At 40.5% G+C, this 20787-nt stretch overlaps 1 protein-coding gene across 1 annotated transcript in view; it reads left to right on the top strand.

The window, feature by feature from the left end:
- Rad51b (RAD51 paralog B) overlaps window positions 1–20787 on the top strand; it is a 528672-nt gene that overhangs the window by 24804 nt on the left and 483081 nt on the right. The window contains exons 6-7 of the mRNA XM_021202264.1: window positions 8845–8964; window positions 10703–10886. Of these exons, the coding sequence (XP_021057923.1) occupies window positions 8845–8964; window positions 10703–10886 (304 nt within the window). The remainder of the gene's footprint in view (window positions 1–8844; window positions 8965–10702; window positions 10887–20787) is intronic.

Consider the following 20787-nt stretch of genomic DNA (forward strand, 5'->3'; position numbering starts at 1 on the left):
ACTCACTTTGTAGACCAGGCTGGCCTTGAACTCAGAAATCCACCTGCCTCTGCCTCCCGAGTGCTGGGATTAAAGGCGTGCGCCACCACGCCTGGCTAAATTTTTTTGTTATCTATCTATCTATCTATCTATCTATCTATCTATCTATCTATCTATCTATGAGACGAGGTCTCTCTACAAATCCCTGGATATCCTGCAACTTACTATGTAGACCAGGCCTTGAATTTACAGAGATTTGCCTGCCTCTGTCTCCTGAGTGGAGTGCTGGGATTAAGTGCAAGCATCACTGGGCAGGGAGGTTTTCAGGATAGCTACTTTTCATCTTTTTTTGTTTGTTTGTTTTTGTTTTTTTGTTTTTTGTTTTCGAGATAGGGTTTCTCTGTATAGCCCTGGCTGTCCTGGAACTCACTTTGTAGTCCAGGCTGGCCTCAAATTCAGAAATTCGCCTGCCTCTGCCTCCCGAGTGCTGGGATGTGCCACCACGCCCTTCATCTTCTTACCTGCAGATGTTTTCTTTAGCCACAGTAATTCCCCTGCAGCTCTCTCACTAGACCACTTTTATGTGGAGAATGGGGAAGCAAGGGGAGGAGGGGCTCTAGCAATCAGGGTGAGCTGTGAGGGCTTGTTTAGGAATAAAAGTGAGACCAAAGCAAGGAGGAGGAGGAACCTGGCGGTGGGTTGGGTTGGTAAGTCAGTGTTTAATCAGAGCCCAGGTTGTTCTGGACTTAAGAAGAGATTGGGGTTGGGGGGTGTGGTAGGAGACTGAAAAGGAATTTGAAAGAGAGGCTGAGATGCCGACTGTGCAAGGTTATGGACGCCCTCTTCTGGATGATTCAGAAAAAATGTCTGTTTTTATTAGTTTTACCTATTAGACATCTGCTTAAAACACAGTATAGTCTTAGATGCCGTAAGTTTACATACAGCTTGAGAAGATGGCTAAGCAAAGTAATCTACTGACCAGATCTGTATTCCAGCCTGTGGGCATTTGACAGCTATGGGAACTGCCATCCATATGAATTGAATAACCATTACATTATGGTTTTTTTTTTTTTTTTTTTTGTGACAAGCAGCAAAAGATGGAACGGGCAGTCAGCATGTAGCAGGATTACAAGGAGATAATGCCTTCTTGAGATTTGGCAGGCTGGAGAGAAACCTCCAAGTGTCTTAACAATAGCTGTATATATGATTTGTGGCTTGTGGTGTTACATTGCTTGAAGGATGTAATTTATAACCACGGCCAAAGATTAACTCAGTGTAAACACTAAGTAAAAGGAAAAGCTGGTTTGCTTATTTCTCTTATCCTGAAGAATTCATTTTATAAGTGCCATTGTGGGTTGGTTGATAGTGCGTTCGTTATTCAGGTTTATGGTTGAGGACTGTTGATGAGGTTAAAACTCAAAGGTCACATGTGCTTTGCCTTAAGCACAGCTTTAACATTCTTGTTTCAGATACATCTCAGAAAGAGCATTAACCTTGTAGGCATTCCTTACAGCTATTTTGATTTTGTTATTTATTTCTCATCTATCTATCTATCTATCTATTTATCTAATCTATTTTAGTTCTTGATTCTGTCAAGAGTATGTGCATGCAGTTGCATGTATATATATGTGAGTATCTGTGTGTTAGTGTGTGTGTGCATGTGTGTGTATGTGCACAAATGCACATGTGTGCAATCCTGTGAACCCAACAGCCAGCCAGCCTTGGGTACCATTTCTCAGGTGCTGTCTACCTCCTTAAAAATTAAAAAAAAAAATGTTATGGGTGTTCTATGCATCCCTATACATGTCTATGCATCACTTGTTTACCTGATGCCGGAGGAGGTCAGAAGAGGGAATTGGATTGCCTGGAACATGGAGTTCACATGGTTGTGAATTGCCATGTGGGTGCTGGGAATTGAACTTGGGTTCTCCAGAAGTTCTGTTAGCAAGCACTGCTAACCACCGAGCAAACTTTCTAGGTACCAGCTCCTATTTATTTATTTATTTATTTTTTTCATGGAGATAAAAATCTCAGTGGTCTGGTATGGTTCTCCAGGGAGCCCCAGGGACCAGCTTGTCCCTGCCTCCCCAGCTCTGAGATTACAAGCCTGGGCTGTCTCTCCTTGCTTTTCCCCCTGAGTTCTGAGGCTTGGACCCAGGGCCTCATGCTTGCCAGGCAAGCACCGTGCCAACCGAGTTACCGCCCTCTCTCTCCTTTGTTTCTGACAGTCTTGCTGTGTAGCTCGGGGGAACCCATGCTTCTCCCTCTCCCGTGTAGTGCTGGGATTAAGGCTGCAAGCCACCTCCAGCTCTTAGTCTTTTATAGTTCTTCAGTTCTGCCGTCAGTGCAAAAGCGGCTGTAATACTAAGTGAATAAATACATGGTCAAGTAAGTGTTTATTCACAGAAACAGATTATTCTTGTTTGTGCCTACAGTGCATAGTGTTCTGGTCTATCCTCTCAGTTACCTACTTACATACACTTATAAGATTGCAAGTAGTTGTTTCTGAGGGCATTAATAATGCCATCATCTATACAATTTCTGGTCTTTTGTTAGTAACTTAATTTTGTCCTGCCTATAGATCTTTTCTTCTCCTTTACATGCCTATTAATGAAAAAAATTTATTATTTTATGTGTCTGAGTGCTTGCCTGCATGTGTATATCTGTGCACCAGTCCATGGTTCCCACAGAGGATGTTGGATCCCCTGGGATTGAAGTTACAGATGGCTGTGTGCTGGGTTGAAACTGAGTCCTTAGGGGGAAGAGCAGACAGTACTTTTAATGGCTAAGCCATTTCTCCAGCCCCTTTCCTAATGGTTGTTAGGCATTGCTATGTTAGATGCTGGACTTTAATGTACATCTCTAAGGTGTTAGATTTTTTTGTTTTAATATATAGTTGAGATTATTTTGATGGTCTTTGAGACCGATTAAGCCTCAGCATTGTGAAGTCCCTTGGAGGACTCCACCTGTTGCCCAGGGTATTGTGAGATCTCTGTATTCCTCGTTGGTGTGGGAACATGCACTGTTCTCATCTTGTGTGAGTGCTGGAAGTGTTTAGTCTCATGTTGTCTCCTGGTTCATCCTGAAGAGTTTCCTCCCATACTTTATGCATATTAGTTCTGGAGTGTACCCCTCCCCACCAGGTCACCTCTTCTTTTCTGCACGTGACTTCATGAGTTCTACCAGCTTAGCCATTTCATACTCTGATCTCATCTTTGGGTCCACCAGGCTCACACCGGCTTCCCTTTTTTTGTGTCGTAGAATAGAAAGTGCCTCTGGTGTGAGCCTGGGACATACTTCAGGTTCCTTTATTAGTTTCCTTTCTCATGAGGGTCACAGTTTTGAACTATTGTTTAGTGTGTGAAACTGTTATTTCAGATATTTTGTCTGCTTTTCTAGTTGATGCTATCGGGTCAATTCCCAAGCCAGTTAATCTTTAGTGCACAGAAGGCAAAATCTCCCTATTATTTATCTTGAATTCACTCCATACTGGCTTTATTTCCTAGCCCTATATTGAAATTGATTTTCAAAACTTTCTTCAACTCAACAGTGCATAAAATGCAGCCATGTGTTGCTTAGTGGTGGTGGTATGGTTTGGGGACCATATTACTAAGTCAGTTAGCCCTGTGACCCTGTTCTCGTGTGCTTACACAGACTGCTATGTGTGTTCATCATGGATGTAGCCTCTGCACACAATCAAAAGATGTGGTGAGCAGAAGCAGTGTGAGGCTGATGCATTGTGTTTTACAGATCTTAAAAATGCTGTAGAGGTAACTTACACTCTGAAGTAATGATTGCTAGCAGAGTGAACACAGCCAGAAATACCACCAAGTGCTGTATACTGTGCTTTTATATGACTGGTAACATGGTAAGTTTGTGTATGCCAATATTACTATAAACTGAATAATGTGCTGCCCTTGCACAGTATGTTGGCTGTGACATCACCAGGGAGTGTTGACTCTCAGCTCCATCACAGCCACCATGTTCTCCCCAACAGTTCCAGTCAGTTGGCTTCTTAGGTTTTATCCCTGTTTCTGACCACATTAGTCTATGTTTCTGGTCCCTCCCCATTTTGTCAGTTTCTAAGCCTTGGAGAATTCTGGACTCAGTTTTAGGATCTTGGTCTTCCTCCATCTGTCCTCAGTCTCTCAGATCCACTCTCATCCTCCATCTGTCCTCAGTCTTTCAGATCCACTCTCATCCTCCATCTGTCCTCAGTCTCTCAGATCCACTCTCATCCTCCATCTGTCCTCAGTCTCTCAGATCCACTCTCATCCTCCATCTGTCCTCAGTCTCTCAGATCCACTCTCATCCTCTACCTGTCCTCAGTCTCTCAGATCCACTCTCATCTTCTACCTGTCCTCAGTCTCTCAGATCCACTCTCATCTTCTACCTGTCCTCAGTCTCAGATCCACTCTCATCCTCTACCTGTCCTCAGTCTCTCAGATCCACTCTCATCCTCTACCTGTCCTCAGTCTCTCAGATGCACTCTCATGGTTTTAGAACATTTCTTTATGGCAGAAGGGTCGTGTGTTCATGTTCTGAGCTTTCCCACAAGCTCCAGATTTATATACATTTACCACTTGACATAATAACATATCATAGTCACATCTAAATATATGGATAGCTTGATATAGTTGAAGATGAATTCTGGATTTCCCTGTTTAAATACACCCCCCCACACACAAGAACACCAGTAACTACAATCCTGATTGAATCACTGTTCTAGATTCATCCAATTAATCAAATTCTTCCAGCTCCCCACCTGAATTATACTTTAAATCCAGTTGCTCCTAATTATCTGAGGTGTTATCTCCCTAGGTCAAGGCACCATGTTTCTTCTGTAGACAGCAGTGCCAGCTCATCTTGTTTTACCCTTGCCCTTTGAAACATTTTCTGACATCTAGCACCATCTCCTCCCTCCCCTCCCTCCTCCCTTTGTTCCTCCATCTGTGTGTGTGTGTGTCTGTTTGCATGTGTGTGTGTGTGTGTGTGTGTGTGTAGGTGTGTATGCCTGTGTATGGAGGCTAGAGGAGGATGTTGGGTGTCCTGCGGTCTCATTCTTTAACTTCCTCCTTTAAGACTGTTTCTTATTGGCCTTGGAGCTAGGCTGGCGGCCATCAAGCCTGAGACACTCCTGCCTGCTGAGCCATCTCCCTAGACTCCTGAGCAGACCTTCAAAAAGATTTATTTATTATTTTGTATCTTATGTGTATGGATGTTTTGTCTGCGTGTATGTATGTGCGATGAGTGTGTGCCTGGTGCCACAGAGGCCAGAAGAGGATGGCAGGTCCCTTAGGTCTGGAGTTAAGGATCGTTTTGAACCACCATGTGGGTGCTGGGAAATGAATTCTATCTACTGAAAGAACAGCCAGTGGTTTCTAGCACCGATCCACCCCAAGAGCAGTCTTTTACTTTAAAAAAAAAATTATTTTTATTTTTAAAGACACATTTGTGGGATGCGGTGACTGAGTGGTTAAGGTAATGGTCTGTTAAAAAAGGAAACCTGATGGTATCAGGTCTGCTCCCACACTTCTCAGTTTTCTTAATAAAACCCAAACAGACTACCACAGATCTGAGGGTCTGAGGGGACCTTGATTTCTGCCTAGCTCTCTGGCTTTCTCCCCTTCAATCTTTCAATATTCTTCCTGCTCCTTGTTCCAGCTACACTAACCATTAGAGCACTGTAGCTGGCCTCTGATATGTTTTGATTTTCTCTCCTTCTGGAATGTCTTAGGGCTTCTATTGCTGTAAAGAAACAGATGACCCAAAAATAAATAAAGAGATAAATAAATACATAAATAAATAATCAAAAATTTAAAAAAGAAAAGAATAAATACATAAATAAATAATCAAAAAATTTTAAAAAAGAAAAGAAGAAAGAAAGAAAGAAAGAAAGAAAGAAAGAAAGAAAGAAAACACAAAAACTGAAAGCTCCAACAAATATTTCCATATCACTGTTCATCATCAAAAGAATTCAGGACAGGAACTCAAACAGGGCAGGGACCTGGAGGCAGGAGCTGATGCAGAGGCCATGGAGGGGTGCTGCTTACTGGCCTGCCATGGCTTGCTCAGCTTGCTTTCTTACAGAACTCAGGATCAGCAACCCAGGGATGGCACCAGCTACCATGGGCTGGGCCCTCCTCCATACATCACTAATAAAAACAATCCTTTCCAGGCTGGCCCACAGCGGGATCCTATGGAGGCGTTCCCTTAACTGAGGTTTCCTCCTCTCAGATGACTCTAGTGTGTGTCCAGGTGACACAATCTAGCCAGCACGCAGAGAATGTAACTTTCTTCTCTCCTCTGCTTGTCATTTCCTTTATAGGGGGTATTGTGATGTCATATATTCAATACTTACAGTGATGTCATATACTCAATACTTACAGTGATGTCATATATTCAATACTTACAGTGATGTCATATATTCAATACTTACAGTGATGTCATATACTCAATACTTACAGTAGTTAGTAGTGCCTGGCCCATGGTATAGGTCCTCAGCAAATCTTGAATGAATGAATTTTAGATGCATCTTTTCAAAGGCATGCCTTTGCTAAAAGATACCCACTGGGTGGCACTGTTTTCAAACTTTATGTGATTATCTTTGGTGGCAAAGATAGATTTTCTGTTGCTTCCCCTGAAGAACAAGATCTTGTGAAGAAAATTGTCACTGGGTACTAATGGTATTGATATCAGGCATCTAGAAAAACTTCACTGATATTTATTTTGATTTATATTTTTTAAAAAAAGTTTCCCAAAATAGAAGTCATTTGGAGAAGAAGCCTTTAGAAAATTGTAACACATGGCTGATAATGTTGCATCTACTCAATATAGTTACTTAGCATGACAAATGTGAGAACAGTAGCTCCAGTCCATATACTGACTATGACTCCTCCGAGCAGGCTTAATGGAACAAGTAAGGAAACTCAGCACCTTTCACCACTCAAGCCACTGGTGGAAACCAGCCGAGTGTTGCACTGTGTAAGTTAGGGGCTCTCCTCTGCTCCTAGCAACAGGCTATCCAAACGGTGAGACATCAAGTTTGCAGTACATGTGGCTGTACCCATCCTATTGAAAGCTGGTGTTTTCCAAGTGCTAGAGCTCCAGCTGCCTTCTCTACTGAGCACTGAGCTCACATCACAGTTATGCCACCGCCACCGCCACCACCACCACCACCACCACCATCACTGTAATCATAAAAATGTCATGCTTCTACAAACCCTCCCAGTCTGCCCAATTTCCATGGCCAACAGCACATCATTTCTTTTTCACTTTTCTTACTTCCTGTCCTTCTTCCCTCAGGCCCCATGCCTTGTCAAACACGCCTCACCCAGATACCCCTTTAAATACTATTTTTCTCTTGAAGCATTTTTATCTCTTCTTATTGAACCAAATTATATATTTTTCTTTTCAGTTGACTGAAAATGAACTTTAAAAGTTCTTGACTATCTTCATTTTTCTCTTCTTTTTCCTGTTTTAGGTCCCTCCCTTGCTTCTGATTATAGCATATTTAGGGATTTGTTTTGTTTATCAGTTTAAAGTTCTCAGCCTCTTCCCAGAACCCGTTAACTGGAGATGAAGACACTGCTCTTCTGTTCTCCTGTCTAATGTGAACGTAGACTATGGGTGGCTTCGGGTTTGCAGTTTCTTTTCCAGATTCCCTGGATGGCTAAGTAGGGCTGACGAGTCATTTCAGTTGGGAGACAGTTATACTCCAAGAGTTTTGTTTTTTGAGTTTTATATCTTACACTTTTGTAATTTCCAGAGATGCCCTTTGTGCCTCTTTGTGCTAAACAATGCTGTCATTTATGTTTTGATTTATCACTCTTCTTCACTTGAGCTGCCCCACATGATGAGATTTAGCCTCCGGGTCTGAATTCAGTATTCAGAAAATAACTTTTTGTTAACAAGAAGTAACTGGGGCTGGTGAGATGGCTCAGTGGGTAAGAGCACCCGACTGCTCTTCCGAAGGTCCAGAGTTCAAATCCCAGCAACCACATGGTGGCTCATAACCATCTGTAACAAGATCTGACGCCCTCTTCTGGAGTGTCTGAAGACAGCTACAATGTACTTACATATAATAAATAAAACAAAACAAAACAAAACAAAAAACAAAAAAAAAACCAAGAAGTAACTGGATAGCATTAATTTGGTTAAACAATAATTTTCTGTTTACCAAGGAACTACTAAGTAACATTAAATTTTAATTGAGAAAGCATATTTTCTAGGAAGAGACATGACAACATAGATATGTTATTATTAAGATACAGTACTATATTTATTGAAACAGACTTTGTTCATTCAAGCAACTGAAAGCTTTTTCTAAAATTTCTAATATGTTAAAATAGCTGCTATGAAAATGTTATCTATGGGCTGGTGAGATGGCTCAGCAGGTAAGAGCACCCGACTGTTCTTCCAAAGGTCCTGAGTTCAAATCCCAGCAACCACATGGTGGCTCACAACCATCCATAACAAGATCTGGCGCCCTCTTCTGGAGTGTCTGAAGACAGCTACAGTGTACTTAAATATAATAAATAAATAAATAAATAAATAAATAAATCTTTAAAAAAAAAAAGAAAAAGAAAATGTTATCTATAAAAATATTATTTCCAGAAATGAAATCTTTGGAATATTGTTGCTTGTTGGAAATTTGTTGAGACCTAGAACCCTTGATAGTCAGCCTGTGATAATTCGCACAGAGGCCACATGTATTCTAGACCTGTGTTTTGAGCCTATTGCTTACACCTGACAATGGATACGTCTTAGGACTTTCCCATGTGGAGTGTGTTGGGGGACTCAGCAGTGTCTCTCGCTTTCAGTATTCACTATTCTCTCTTGTATCCTCTTCCCTTCTCTCCATAGACTGGTTGAGATTGCAGAATCCCGTTTTCCACAGTATTTTAACACTGAGGAAAAGTTGCTTCTGACCAGCAGTAGAGTTCATCTTTGCCAAGAGCTCACTTGTGAGGGACTTCTACAAAGGTAGGTGGTTTCATATTACTGAAATATTTAATATTTTAGTAATGCTTTGAGAGTTTTCCCCTCCCCATTTTAGCTTCTTAGTACAATAATTCTTATATAATGGAGTTAAAGAAATAATAATTTGTGCTCTTCAGTTGTTGTTGTTCTTTTAAAAATGTTTCTTTAAAATGGAAAAATAAGCGAATATTTTAGAATCTAAGTGGTTTATTAATTATAAGTTGTTTTGTTAGTGAATTACCTGTCAATGTGGCAACTTAGAACAGCAAATATGTATTTTCTGGTGAGTGAGCATCTGGAAGTGGCTTAGCTGGCTCTCCTGCTTTGCTTGTTGTCCAGGACTGCAATTGTTTTGTTGACCAGTGGGCTGGTATGTCTGTTCTCAAGCTCACTCATGCGTGCGCCATTGGAAGGTGTCCTTTCTTTACATATGGAAAGTGTAGTTTTTCACCCCCACTGATAAGAGCATCACCATTTTGTCATGAGCACTTGTCACAAAGACCAACTCTTGTGCAGTGTGGGAGTGCATTTATGTAGAAATTCATACAAAGATATGACACACCAGGATAGGGGAATAAGAGGGGCCATTTTAGAGATTGGCTACATAAGTAGCTTTCCTGTAAAATTACAGCTTTTGTAGTATTGTAGGGCAACATGAAAATATTGTCGCTATTTCCAGAAGAATGCAATGTGATAGGAGTGCTGACCTAAGTTATGTGTGCTGAATTTTATACCCATCACTGTAACTCAGGGAAGAGTGTGTGTGTGTGTGTGTGTATGTATGTGTGTATGTATGTGAACATATGCATGAGTGCATGAGCAAGTGCACATGTGTTATTGGGATTGAACCTAGGGCCTCATGTGTGTCAGGCAAGAGCTGAGCTGCATCACAGCCCTTATTAAAGTTTTTCTTTTGATAACGTACAGATGACATTATCCAGTATGGTTTTGAACAACTCCCACTGTAGCCCAGTTTAGCCTTGACCTTGGAAATTTCTTTCTTCAGTTTCCTGAGTAGTGAGGACTACAGACCTGTTACCAGAGCTGGCTTGTTATTATTTTAAAGCTGATTAACCTTTTCAGTGTGTTGTTGTTGTTGTTGTTTTGGGTTTATTTATTTTGTATTTTATGAGTATGAGTATTTGCCTGCATGTTTGTGTGTATACCACTCATGTCTAGTTCCATGGAGGTTGGAAGAGTGGGTGGGATCCCCTGGAACTAGAGTTACCAATGGGTGTGAACCCTCACGTACGTGCTGGAAACCAAACCTCGGTCCTCTGCAAGAGAAACGAGTATTTGTAACCATCAAGACATCTATCTACCTCTCCAGCCCCTTCACGTTCTAAAGTCATGTCTTGGAAGTTACTTACACGTCTTCAGGGTTAGGCCTGCCTGCTTTCCTGAGTTCTAGCTCCAAAAGCATGGCTGTCCACTCCTCGCCTCTGTCTCTGTCTTGGAGAACAACCAGAATCCTAAGCGTGTTTGCTCTCAATCTGTCTCGCTGTTTGTCCTAACGCCCTCTTCCCCTCACAGATGTTTGCAGACCTCCATTGCACTCTAAGTCTTCGCTGGCTCCCTCCTCCCAGCAGCTGCCAGGATTTACAGCTTGCCCATCCCGTGTTTGGCTTTTCTCTCAAACCCTAATACAGTGTTCTTCTATTTTCCTTCTGAAAAGAGAAACAAATAAAAAAGAAATTGTGTCTTAAACTTGTTTGTTATTTTACAAATTCTACTTTCATAGGCTTGACTCTTTGGACGAAGAGATCATTTCGAAAGGAGTTAAGCTTGTGATTGTCGACTCCATTGCTTCTGTGGTCAGAAAGGAGTTTGACCCGCAGCTTCAAGGCAACATCAAAGAAAGGACCAAGTTCTTGGGCAAAGGAGCGTCCTTACTGAAGTACCTGGCTGGGGAGTTTTCAATCCCAGTAAGTGTCTTCTTGTCTCTTAAGGTCATGACCTTACAGTATCGAATGATATACTTAGGGAAGACTAAACAGCTGACCTTCTAAAGTTTGATTGCTATGGCAAGAAACTGCTTTTGTAAGCCACCCTCTCTGCTGGTTATCTCCCCTTTTATAACGTGACCCCGGGACAGACTTAAGTGCTTCTGACGGTTCCCACCGTCCCTTCCTTTATTCCTTCTCACTGGTTACTCATTCTGTATGTTCTGTGTCACGTCTGTCATGCTGAGATTACTATTAAGTGGTACAACTCACAGAGCGGCCCGGCTCTGTTTCTGCACACTTTCTTTGCAGCGACGGTGTATCCTGTAGATTTTGTAACTTAGATCTTTTAGGCTCTGTTCATAGGTTACCCTGTTCAGTGCTGTTTTGGTTTGCTTCCAATGGGCAGAGGTCAACCATTAGTAGAAATGCCACTGAGAAAACCTTAAAAGAGCTGTTGGAATGGTTTTCTGTGGTGGGCATTGGGATCAGGAAATCTGAGGGGAGATTATCAGGGTTGGCAATGCACAGCAGACAACACAGAAATGCATATTAAATTACACTCTACTCTGCTACATGTGGGAGTGCTGTGCTTGTTCCACAGCCTCGGGAACATTGGGTATTACTATGTTTGCTTTTATTTCTTCCAGACAGCATCCTGCTGTCCAGCCCGACCATCCTCCCACCAGACCCTCTTGCTTTTTGCCTTAATGCTGGGGTTACAGGCATGGGCTAGCACACTCTTCCAGGCTTTTCAGTTTTAGCCATGTCCCCACCCAGACAAGGAAATTCCTTAACCTGACATAAAATTTGGTTTTTATTTGTTTTGGAGAAATTAAGATCTCAGGTCTTTGTATCATAAAGAATATATACAAATTATGTGAGTCACCATGTAGCCTTTCATTTGTAAAGCCAAGCGAGAAGTCGGAGAAAGTTCAATGCCTCTAAAATTTATAGTTTGAATTAAAATCAGATATTACAAAGTTTATCTTGAGAACTGTTATCTTTATGTTTTTAATAGTTACTTAAAATGATATATTTGAATTGTTCCTGGTCAAGTAGAATAGAAAAATTTAAAGAATTTTTTGAAGAGATACTTAGTAGAAATTTAAGATGAGTTGCTTACTTATTTTTACTAACTTACAGTGTTGCTTGACCTAAGCCTCTGCAAAATGTGAAAATTAACCTTTTAAAAGTTGTTTTCTTTTTTAGACAGCAATTCTAGGCTGATGTTTTGCAGCTCACTAAGATAGTTTATCTTTCTGAGTAAGAAAAAGAACTCTACTTTTTTTTTGTTTTTAGTAGAGCTCTCTGAAACAACAGGTGTCCTGTGTCTGAGAAGAGTTGGGCATGGTTGTGATCTGGTGTCTGAGCAGAGCTGGGCATGGTTGTGATCTGGTGTATGAGAAGAGCTGGGCATGGTTGTGATCTGGTGTCTGAGCAGAGCTGGGCATGGTTGTAATCTGATGTATGCGCAGAGCTGGGCATGGTTGTGATCTGGTGTATGTGCTGTCCCTAATTCAGATGCTTCTCCTTAGGCTCAGTGCTCCAAGCACAACCAATATCTTATGGAGTTAGGAGGTGCAACCGCCTTTAATCCTAGCAAGTAGAGGCAGGAGTGTGTCCTGTGCATACAAGGCAAGCCTGGTCTAAATAATGAGTTCCAAGCCAGCCAAGGCTAGACGTCAATACGCTTGTCAAAAATCAATCAATCAATCAATCAATCAATAGTAAATAGGAGGAAACAGGAATCTGATGGTGTTTTTGAATTACTTCAAGGCACTAACTCCCATCCCTACTATTTATGAAATTTTTACTAAAGCAAGAATTTTATAATTCAAATTATTTTGCCTTGTTATTAGACTAGCTCTGAGTAGCCTAAGCTATCTCACATCAAAGAATTACAAACTTAAAGACAGGAATGCTTTACATTTTTGTATTTTGCTGAAAATTCATTTTTGTGGTCTATAAAACTTTCATTTGTTTTTATATTTTACCACTTTTGTTTGTTTTGTTTTAAATCAAATAAACCATGACTAGCACTGTTTGTGGACCTGGCATTTGCTTGGTTCATAAGTTCAAAGTTTCCTTTCCTTTTAGAAATATTTTATATTTTGCATTTTTCTTAATATTTAAAAATTTCAATGTTTAGATTTTTTTCAAAGAAGCATGAGGTTTTTTTGTTTTTCTGTTTTTGTTCTTGATCAAATTTAGTCTTTAGGAGGCAAGTGGCACTATTCACTGCTTTCTGGGCAGCCTTTTCCTGATTGGTGTGCTATTAATGTGGTTACTGTCATCAACCTTTGAGCAGAGAGACTCTGGAGTTCAAGTATGTGCAGAGGTTCTACAGCCTGCTGTTCTTTGTCAAGGCCAAGAGCCTTGACTGCTTCCATGTTAGCATCTACATGTCTTTGGGAACAAAAGCAAGTGTTGGGTGAATGCCTGTTTTCCCTTATTCAAACCATGTATCCAACACTTGTAGATATTCTCGTGAACCCCCATTGCTGACTCCAGGGTTGTTACCACAGGAGTATGATAGGTAGGAATAACCCTTCCTAACAAAGGATACTTATGAAATCATCAGGCGTACTGTGTTTGTAATCAACATAATGCTGTATAAATGATTATGCTTATTTAATGTTATAGATAATTACTGTAAGGTTTATATGTTTATAATATGTACATGTTTTTATGTATATGTGTTTATAATATGTATATATTATGCTTATATATTTATGCATATAATAACATATATGCTATAGCTTCTTTTGGTTTAACATTCTTGCTATATAGTTAATGTGATTACTCAGGTTTTCTCTTGTCTTTTGAGCTACCAGCAAACCTTTTGTTTGGGAAGGGTGACATCATTTGAGCTTCATGTGGACATGAATGTGCTTATATTTTAATTCTGTCATGGCTCTTGTCTACATTAGTCACTGACCATCAAAGAGATTCTAAGTGACATCACTTTACTGGAAACACACATATTATTATGTTATGGAGAATTTGAGTTATAAAATTAAACTTTCTCAGGAGAGAATTTTATAGACTTGAATACATTAAGACTGTGGTTTGAGAAACACAGTTGCAGAAGTCTGGTGGACTCTTTCCCTCCAATGCTTTAGAGATTTTAGGAGTGTGCTGCTGTGGGGCAGAACTTTTGTCTTTAAAACATACTCTTGTTAGTAGTGGAAGGAGTAGTAGATCCTTGTCTTAGGGTTTCATTGCTGTGAAGGGACAACTTGACCAAGGCAACTCTTATAAAGGAGAACATTTAATTAGGTCTAGCTTCCAGTTTCAGAGGTTCTGTCCATTGCAGTCATGGCAGGAAGCATGGCATCATGCAGGCAGACTTGGTGCTGGAAGAGCTGAGAGTTCTGTATCTTGCTCTGAAGGCAGCCAGGAGGAGGGTCTCTTCTGTACTGGGTGGAGCCTGAGTATAGGAATCCTCAAACCCGACCTATACAATGACACACTTTCTCTAACAAGGCCACACCTTCTAATAGTACCACTCCCTAGGGTGAAATATTCAAACATGAATCTATGGGGCCATACCTATTCTAATCGCCACAATTCTGAAACTGTTTCTAGATGGTTAGTGGAAATAATATGAGAAGAGTTTAGATGTTGTTTTCTAAAGTCAGTGGTGACCGTGGTTGTACTGCCCATTCACTGCCCATTCTATTTACCATACAAGTAAAGCCGTAATGTCACACTGCGAAGTCATGAGCAGATTATGATAATAGGACATTCTTGAGAAGAGTAATTATTAAATGGTTCACAGTAGCCCTGTCCCATTCCTTTTTTTTACAGTAGTTGTTGAAATCCAGATTATTCTAAGACATAATTGTAGCCATTTTTCCTGTGATTGTCCTCTGTGTTCTTTGTTATGTGCTTTTTGGGAATATGCATGTCTTAATAGACTGTTTATTCAGGTTTCTTTTGAAATAGTAATATCCATTTTTATGTTTAAACCTTTAGAAAAGTGAATAAAATATGTGTACTTCTTCATTTACCATTTAAAGGCATTCAGATCATTAACAAGAAGAAACTGTTTTTGTTTTAAGGGAAGAAAATACAGTAAGATTAACCTTTTTATTATTTGAAAAAGGCATAAATTTTTTCCCCTCCATTTAATTTGACCAAATTTTATATGGTCCAGAATTTATCTTTTCTTTTACCTTTAGCTGTCCCATCATGCAAGGTTGGCTTCATCTTTAAGATCATACCTTATCATTGACACTAATAAATACTAAAAAATTTAAACTAATAGGGGAGTTCATTAAAATATTGAAATTTTATTAATTGCAAAATTTTCATCTTGTGCTTCTGACTTGTGACATAGGTTTATATGCCTGTTTTTGCCATTCTGCCTTCTTATGAATGTTCAGAGCTTACGTTTTTGGAGAGTCTTATGAAGTTGTTCATTGAGATAGAAATCACAGATCCTTAACACTGGAGTCAGAGTTTGTGCTGTGTATCGTTATCGTGTGGCTTCTCTGATCTTTTGGGTTCAGTCTAACCGTTCATATGAGTCACTGAGAGCAAATACCCTGAACTCTGGAGGTGAGGAGGACTCACCGAAGCATGGGGCCTTCTGTTTGCCTACACCATGATCTCTCAACCTACCTACTTTCTATCCATGGACCTTAAACTCACTGTAGTAAGCCTTTATTTCATTAGCTAGTGAAACCCTAGAACATTCACTTTTATTTTTCTCACCTTTTCTGATGTGGCAAACTTTTTTTTTTTTTTGTTAACTAAAGTCAGAAGCTAGAAACACATACAGGTTAATGAACAGGTGATTGGCAAGGCAGCATTGGTGTGTCTGAAGGGTGATCCAGCATGTGCTACTGGGATGAATCATGTGGCCCAGGAATATACTCACTGTGAGGAAAGGGTTAACTTAGCTGGCTTGGGTCACTCAGATTTTCAGAAAAAGCTTCCCTTTGGGCCTGACTCTTGCCTGGGTCCTGGGAGATGAGCTCTGAGCCCTGGGAATATTCTACCTACTAAGTATTTTTGTGTGCATGAGGGTTGAGGGCACAGGTACTAGTTTGATCACAGTTTATGCAAACAATGAGGTTTTGGTGAGCATTGATTTTGCTCTGGTGACTGAAGTCTAATTAGCTGAGGTCATTTAAGTGGGTTCTGTGTACCTCCTGATTGACCCCTAATAACAATCTGGACACTAACAATTGAGCCAAGTTTCCTGATTAAAACCACTTTGCACATGTTGTCCTGAGTCACTGCAGAGACCCTTAAGCACGCCCTTGCAGCCCCACTAGGAGAGGACAGTGGGGGTGGCTACTGGTTTCTCTGCACTTTGTCACACTTTTCTTTGCTAATTCCACCTGTCTCTGTCCCTTAAAAGTCATAACTGAGGGAAGGGAAGGGAAAGATGGGGAGAGAGAGGAAGCATAGCTGTAGCATCTTTTCTGAGCTGCTTTTAAAACTGTTTTTGTTATTGTGTATCGATAGTTTATAATTTCTTGTATTGATGGGATCCAAAGTGGTGATTTTGTAGTTTTAATGATAACTGCTTAAGACTGGTAAGATTTAGCTAATAGTGTTCCCACAGGCCCGATTCATTAGTTTTGATGATTGTGCTGTCATGTACTGAGTGAGATGGTAGAAGGAGCCGGGAGAAGAGAACTCTGTATTCTCTTGCAACTTTATGGTGAATCTAAAATTACTGCAAAATAAACAGTTTTTAGAAAGGAGGTAAAGTGGTGATTGCCTTTGCTATAGTCGGTCGTCAAACTCATAAAGACACTGTACTGGTATGGCTGGAGAAGGGGACGTGCATTTGAGGTACTGGCTCAACTCCCTTTGGCCATCTGCTTCTATAGATATTATCTACTACCTCGTTAATTTTAACACTCTTCTTCATCTTTAAACGAATCCTCCTGGTTTCATCTTTGTAATAAACTCAGTGTCTGGTTACTTCCACCATCTCAGTCTTACCTCCCTGGGCTATGGGAGTGTAGCACTGGCTTTGGATTTAGATGTTGGCTTGACGGATAGTCCAATCTTGCTAAAATTTAGACCTCGAGTAGGTGTGTATCCTGGCTCTGACCTTAGTTATCCTGTTCAAAAAATGGGTATAATCTCTGACTTTCCTGGGTGTGGGGAGTAAGTGAGGCTGTCTGTAATGTTCTTCATACAATGCGCGGTACCCTCTGTGAAAGGCAGCCTTTAGTTGTTACCTCATTCCCAATGCTTTGTATATTTTCTATCTTAATATTTTTGCAGTATTAAAACCACAAGAACAGATCATGCTGTCCTCTTCATTGTCCCTTCCTCAGTGTTGTTGATAGATAGTAATGCTGCCTGAAGCCTCCTCTACCCCATAACTCCTACTTTTTTGTATCTTAGACTTTCTTCCTCTTTCCCCTTTTATTTAATTCAATGTAAACTTAAATTTTTTTCCCAACCATACTTTAAATAAAGGTTCTTAAATGCTTTAGCCTCCCATCTAGCCCACTACCCACTAGAGGTAGTGGAAAAGAAAGGTTATTAGGATACGGGGAAGTGGACCTGTTTAGAAATGGTTCTTTGGAATCCCATCTGCATTGCCAGCAGTTCAGTTCACAGGATTCTGCAGCGGTGGCTCGATCCACTCCCAAATATTTCACGAGTATACCAGCAGTCCAGTTCAGTACTGTTGGGATAGCAAACACGTATCAGCAGCGGCCTCAGCAGAGTTGGCATGGGTCAGCAGGAGTGACCGAGACCACCAGGGATTTTTGGAGCGGTCCTCTGCTGTGCCTCTCTCAACAAAGTAGAAAGGTCAGTGAAGACTTGAGACAAGAAGCATTGCAAGGCTACTACTGCCTTTCTCAGTCTGTTGAGTCCTATTTATACTCCCTCCAGATATCGCTTGTCCTCCACGGGTCCTGCCTCACCATGTGTCTTGCCTTAGCACATGAGTCTGCCTTAGCAAAACTCTATATGAGTCTATATCAGCTGACATCACCCTGCCAATCAGCCCGAGTCTGTGGAAGCGGCAAGAAGCTGCCAGAGCACCACCAGAAGTTTTCTGGTGCATTTCTCTCTATGGAGTACCGACAAATGGAGCTCAATAACGCAGTATAAGGTGAACTGACACATGCCTGTTGTTAGCGAAGAATCCTTCATCACACATCCATCCTTTCACGTGCTTACTTTAGCAAAACATCTTTTTACCTGTGTCCACCTCAGGAAAATGTATCTCCACATGTTTGCCCAAGCAAAACACCATCTGACACAACTGACTTGCCAAAGAACCCTTAAGTTTCCACTTCAGTTCTATTCTCAGTAATGTCCAAAGCTCTATGCTAGGCACATGAGGTCATACAGATAAATAAAACATTGTGTCTGTCCTTAAGGCTTCTATAAATAAGTCAACTGCAGAGACAAATCACTCTCTGTGGTATAGTAAAGGATAGAATGAGTATCTTGACTACTGTTCTTTTTCTGTCTAAGTGATGAGTAACTATCATGGTACCTCCATTTCTGTCATTGGTGCTACAGACTACACAGAGAAGAATAATGGGAGCGCCTAGACTTTCAGTTTCCAGTTAAACCCTGACCTTTACTGTCTCTAAGAAAGAGAGTGCTCTTTTGGAGTTCAGTAGTTGTTAAGCTGATGAACACAAGTGTAATTTAAAGTTGTTTTGCTGAGAAGAGGTTATAAATGAAAGCAAATTGCAGCCCTGGTGGTCAGTGTTCCCCTACACTTATTACCGAGTCCCCTGTTTACTGTCTGCTTTCCAGTTGAAGATCTCAAGCTTGTGACTGAATGGCAACCTTTAGTTTTCCAGTGGGGACAGGGATACAGTGAAATGAGGCCACTTGTAGCATGGTTTTTATTCAGTACCTCTGGTTTGCTTCTGACTTTCCTGCATAGATAATGGTATGATACACATCGGTGCAGCGTGACTTTCTCCCAGTGTATCTCTGACCACATCTTTTGCTCAGAAGCACGGTGTGGTATCGTATAATTAAAGTACTAGATTATAAGCATTATAAGAACAGAGAACTTAAATGTTCTGTCACCAGGTACAGCCTTAAGAACAAGGTCAGAATATTTGCTGATTGATTACATTCCTGCTAAGGTACCCAGGAACATTTTTCCTTCTGGCTTTTGCATAGTCCTCCTATCTTTTTTCCCATGCATGTGGACTGCTGGTCTACCTCTGCTTTCTAACTGGTCCCACTTTCCATTGTGCTACAAACACCATGAACTTCTATTTGGAACTTATGTGATTCATTTGCCTTCCAGTATCATTTAACTTTTGTATATCTGTGTCTAGGCCCCCAAGTTATATCATAAAGCCCCCCAAAACAAGAGCATGTACTCTCCATAGCTACCTTTCTTGAAAAATGTCTCATCTTAAGTAGGTATCCAATACATTCTTGTAGGCTATTTTATACTTTCTAGTCATACAATTTCTGAAATGTATATTTAATTAAATGCTTACTAAGTCCCTATGCTATTTGAAGGACACTCTGGCACTCCTTCTAAAGTGTGCAAAACCACCTGGAAACCAAGACTTGCTGTCTCTATACTTCTTGTTTACAAATGAACCTCGAGGTTTGCTGAAGGTTGGAAAGCTCAGTGCCTCTAATTCCTGGAGCCGCTCAAAGTCCTGTGAGAGATCATCAGCTACTATTTTATATAAAAAGCGGTACCGTAAGAATTCAGCATCAACCAAATGCTTCACTTAGAAATCTGACTCCTAAAACGTAGGCAACCAAATAATGTCAAATGGGACTATATCAAACTAAAAGACTTCTGCACAGCAAATAGATAGCCATCAATGAACGTAAAAAACAAACTGTAGAATGGGGAAACGTTCATAAGTCATGTATGTGACAAAGGGTTAATATCCACAATATATAAAGAAACCCTACATCTCAGTAGCACAACCTGGACAACAACAAAAAACAAACTGAGTAAAAACTGGGCTAAAATGAGCTGAATAGATGTTCTTCAGCAGACGTACCTAGCCCAGTGTGGTGGTACATGCCTGTAATCCTAGTGCTTGGGAGGCTAAGCAGGAAGATTTCAAGTTTAAGGCCTGTCTCAGCAATACCAGGATCTCAAATCTATACTCCTATGTTCACTGCAGCAGCATCCCCAAAAGCCAAGCCATGGGCACAGTCTAAATGTTCAGTTACACATGAACGGGTAAAGAAAATTCAGTATATACATGCAGTGGATATTCAACCTTTAAAAGAAATCTTAAATTTTGTGTACCATGGGTGAATGTGGATGATGCTATACTAAGTTAAGTAAGCCAAGTGTAGAACACATACTATGTGATGCCCTTTACATATGGAAGCTAAAATAATCAGACTCCTAGGAACAGAAAAGTGATTGCCAGTGTCCTGAGGGATGGGAAAACAGGGAGATATTTGTCAAAGTGAAAACTTCCAGATACTAGAAATGACTTAGTCTTGGAGCTGTGTACATAACACACTGTCTGAATTAGCAACATGGTTTTAGATACTTTAAAAGTTGCTATAGGGTCAATTTTTTTTCTTTTAAAGAATTATTTTACTGAGGCTTAAGTCCATTGCAGAAACAGTTTTTTTCATTTACTTTGAGAAAAAAAAAAAACATAAATTGTGCCGTAGTTTAAAACAGTGACTCCAGAAATTCTATTATAGAAAGTTACAGGATGTTGTTGACAGTTTGGTTTGGTATTTTGTTTGTTTTGCTTTTTTTTTTTTTAACAATGCATTTTTTAATTATTATTATTTTCTTTATTTACATTTCAAATGCTAGCCTGAAAGTTCCCTATACCCCCCGCCCCTGCTCCCCTACCCACCCACTCCCACTACTTGGCCCAGGCCTTCCCTTGTGCTGGGTCATATAAAGTTTGCAAGACCAAGG

This window comes from Mus pahari, chromosome 7, assembly GCF_900095145.1.
Source record: "Mus pahari chromosome 7, PAHARI_EIJ_v1.1, whole genome shotgun sequence".
In the NCBI taxonomy this organism is placed as follows: domain Eukaryota; kingdom Metazoa; phylum Chordata; class Mammalia; order Rodentia; family Muridae; genus Mus; species Mus pahari.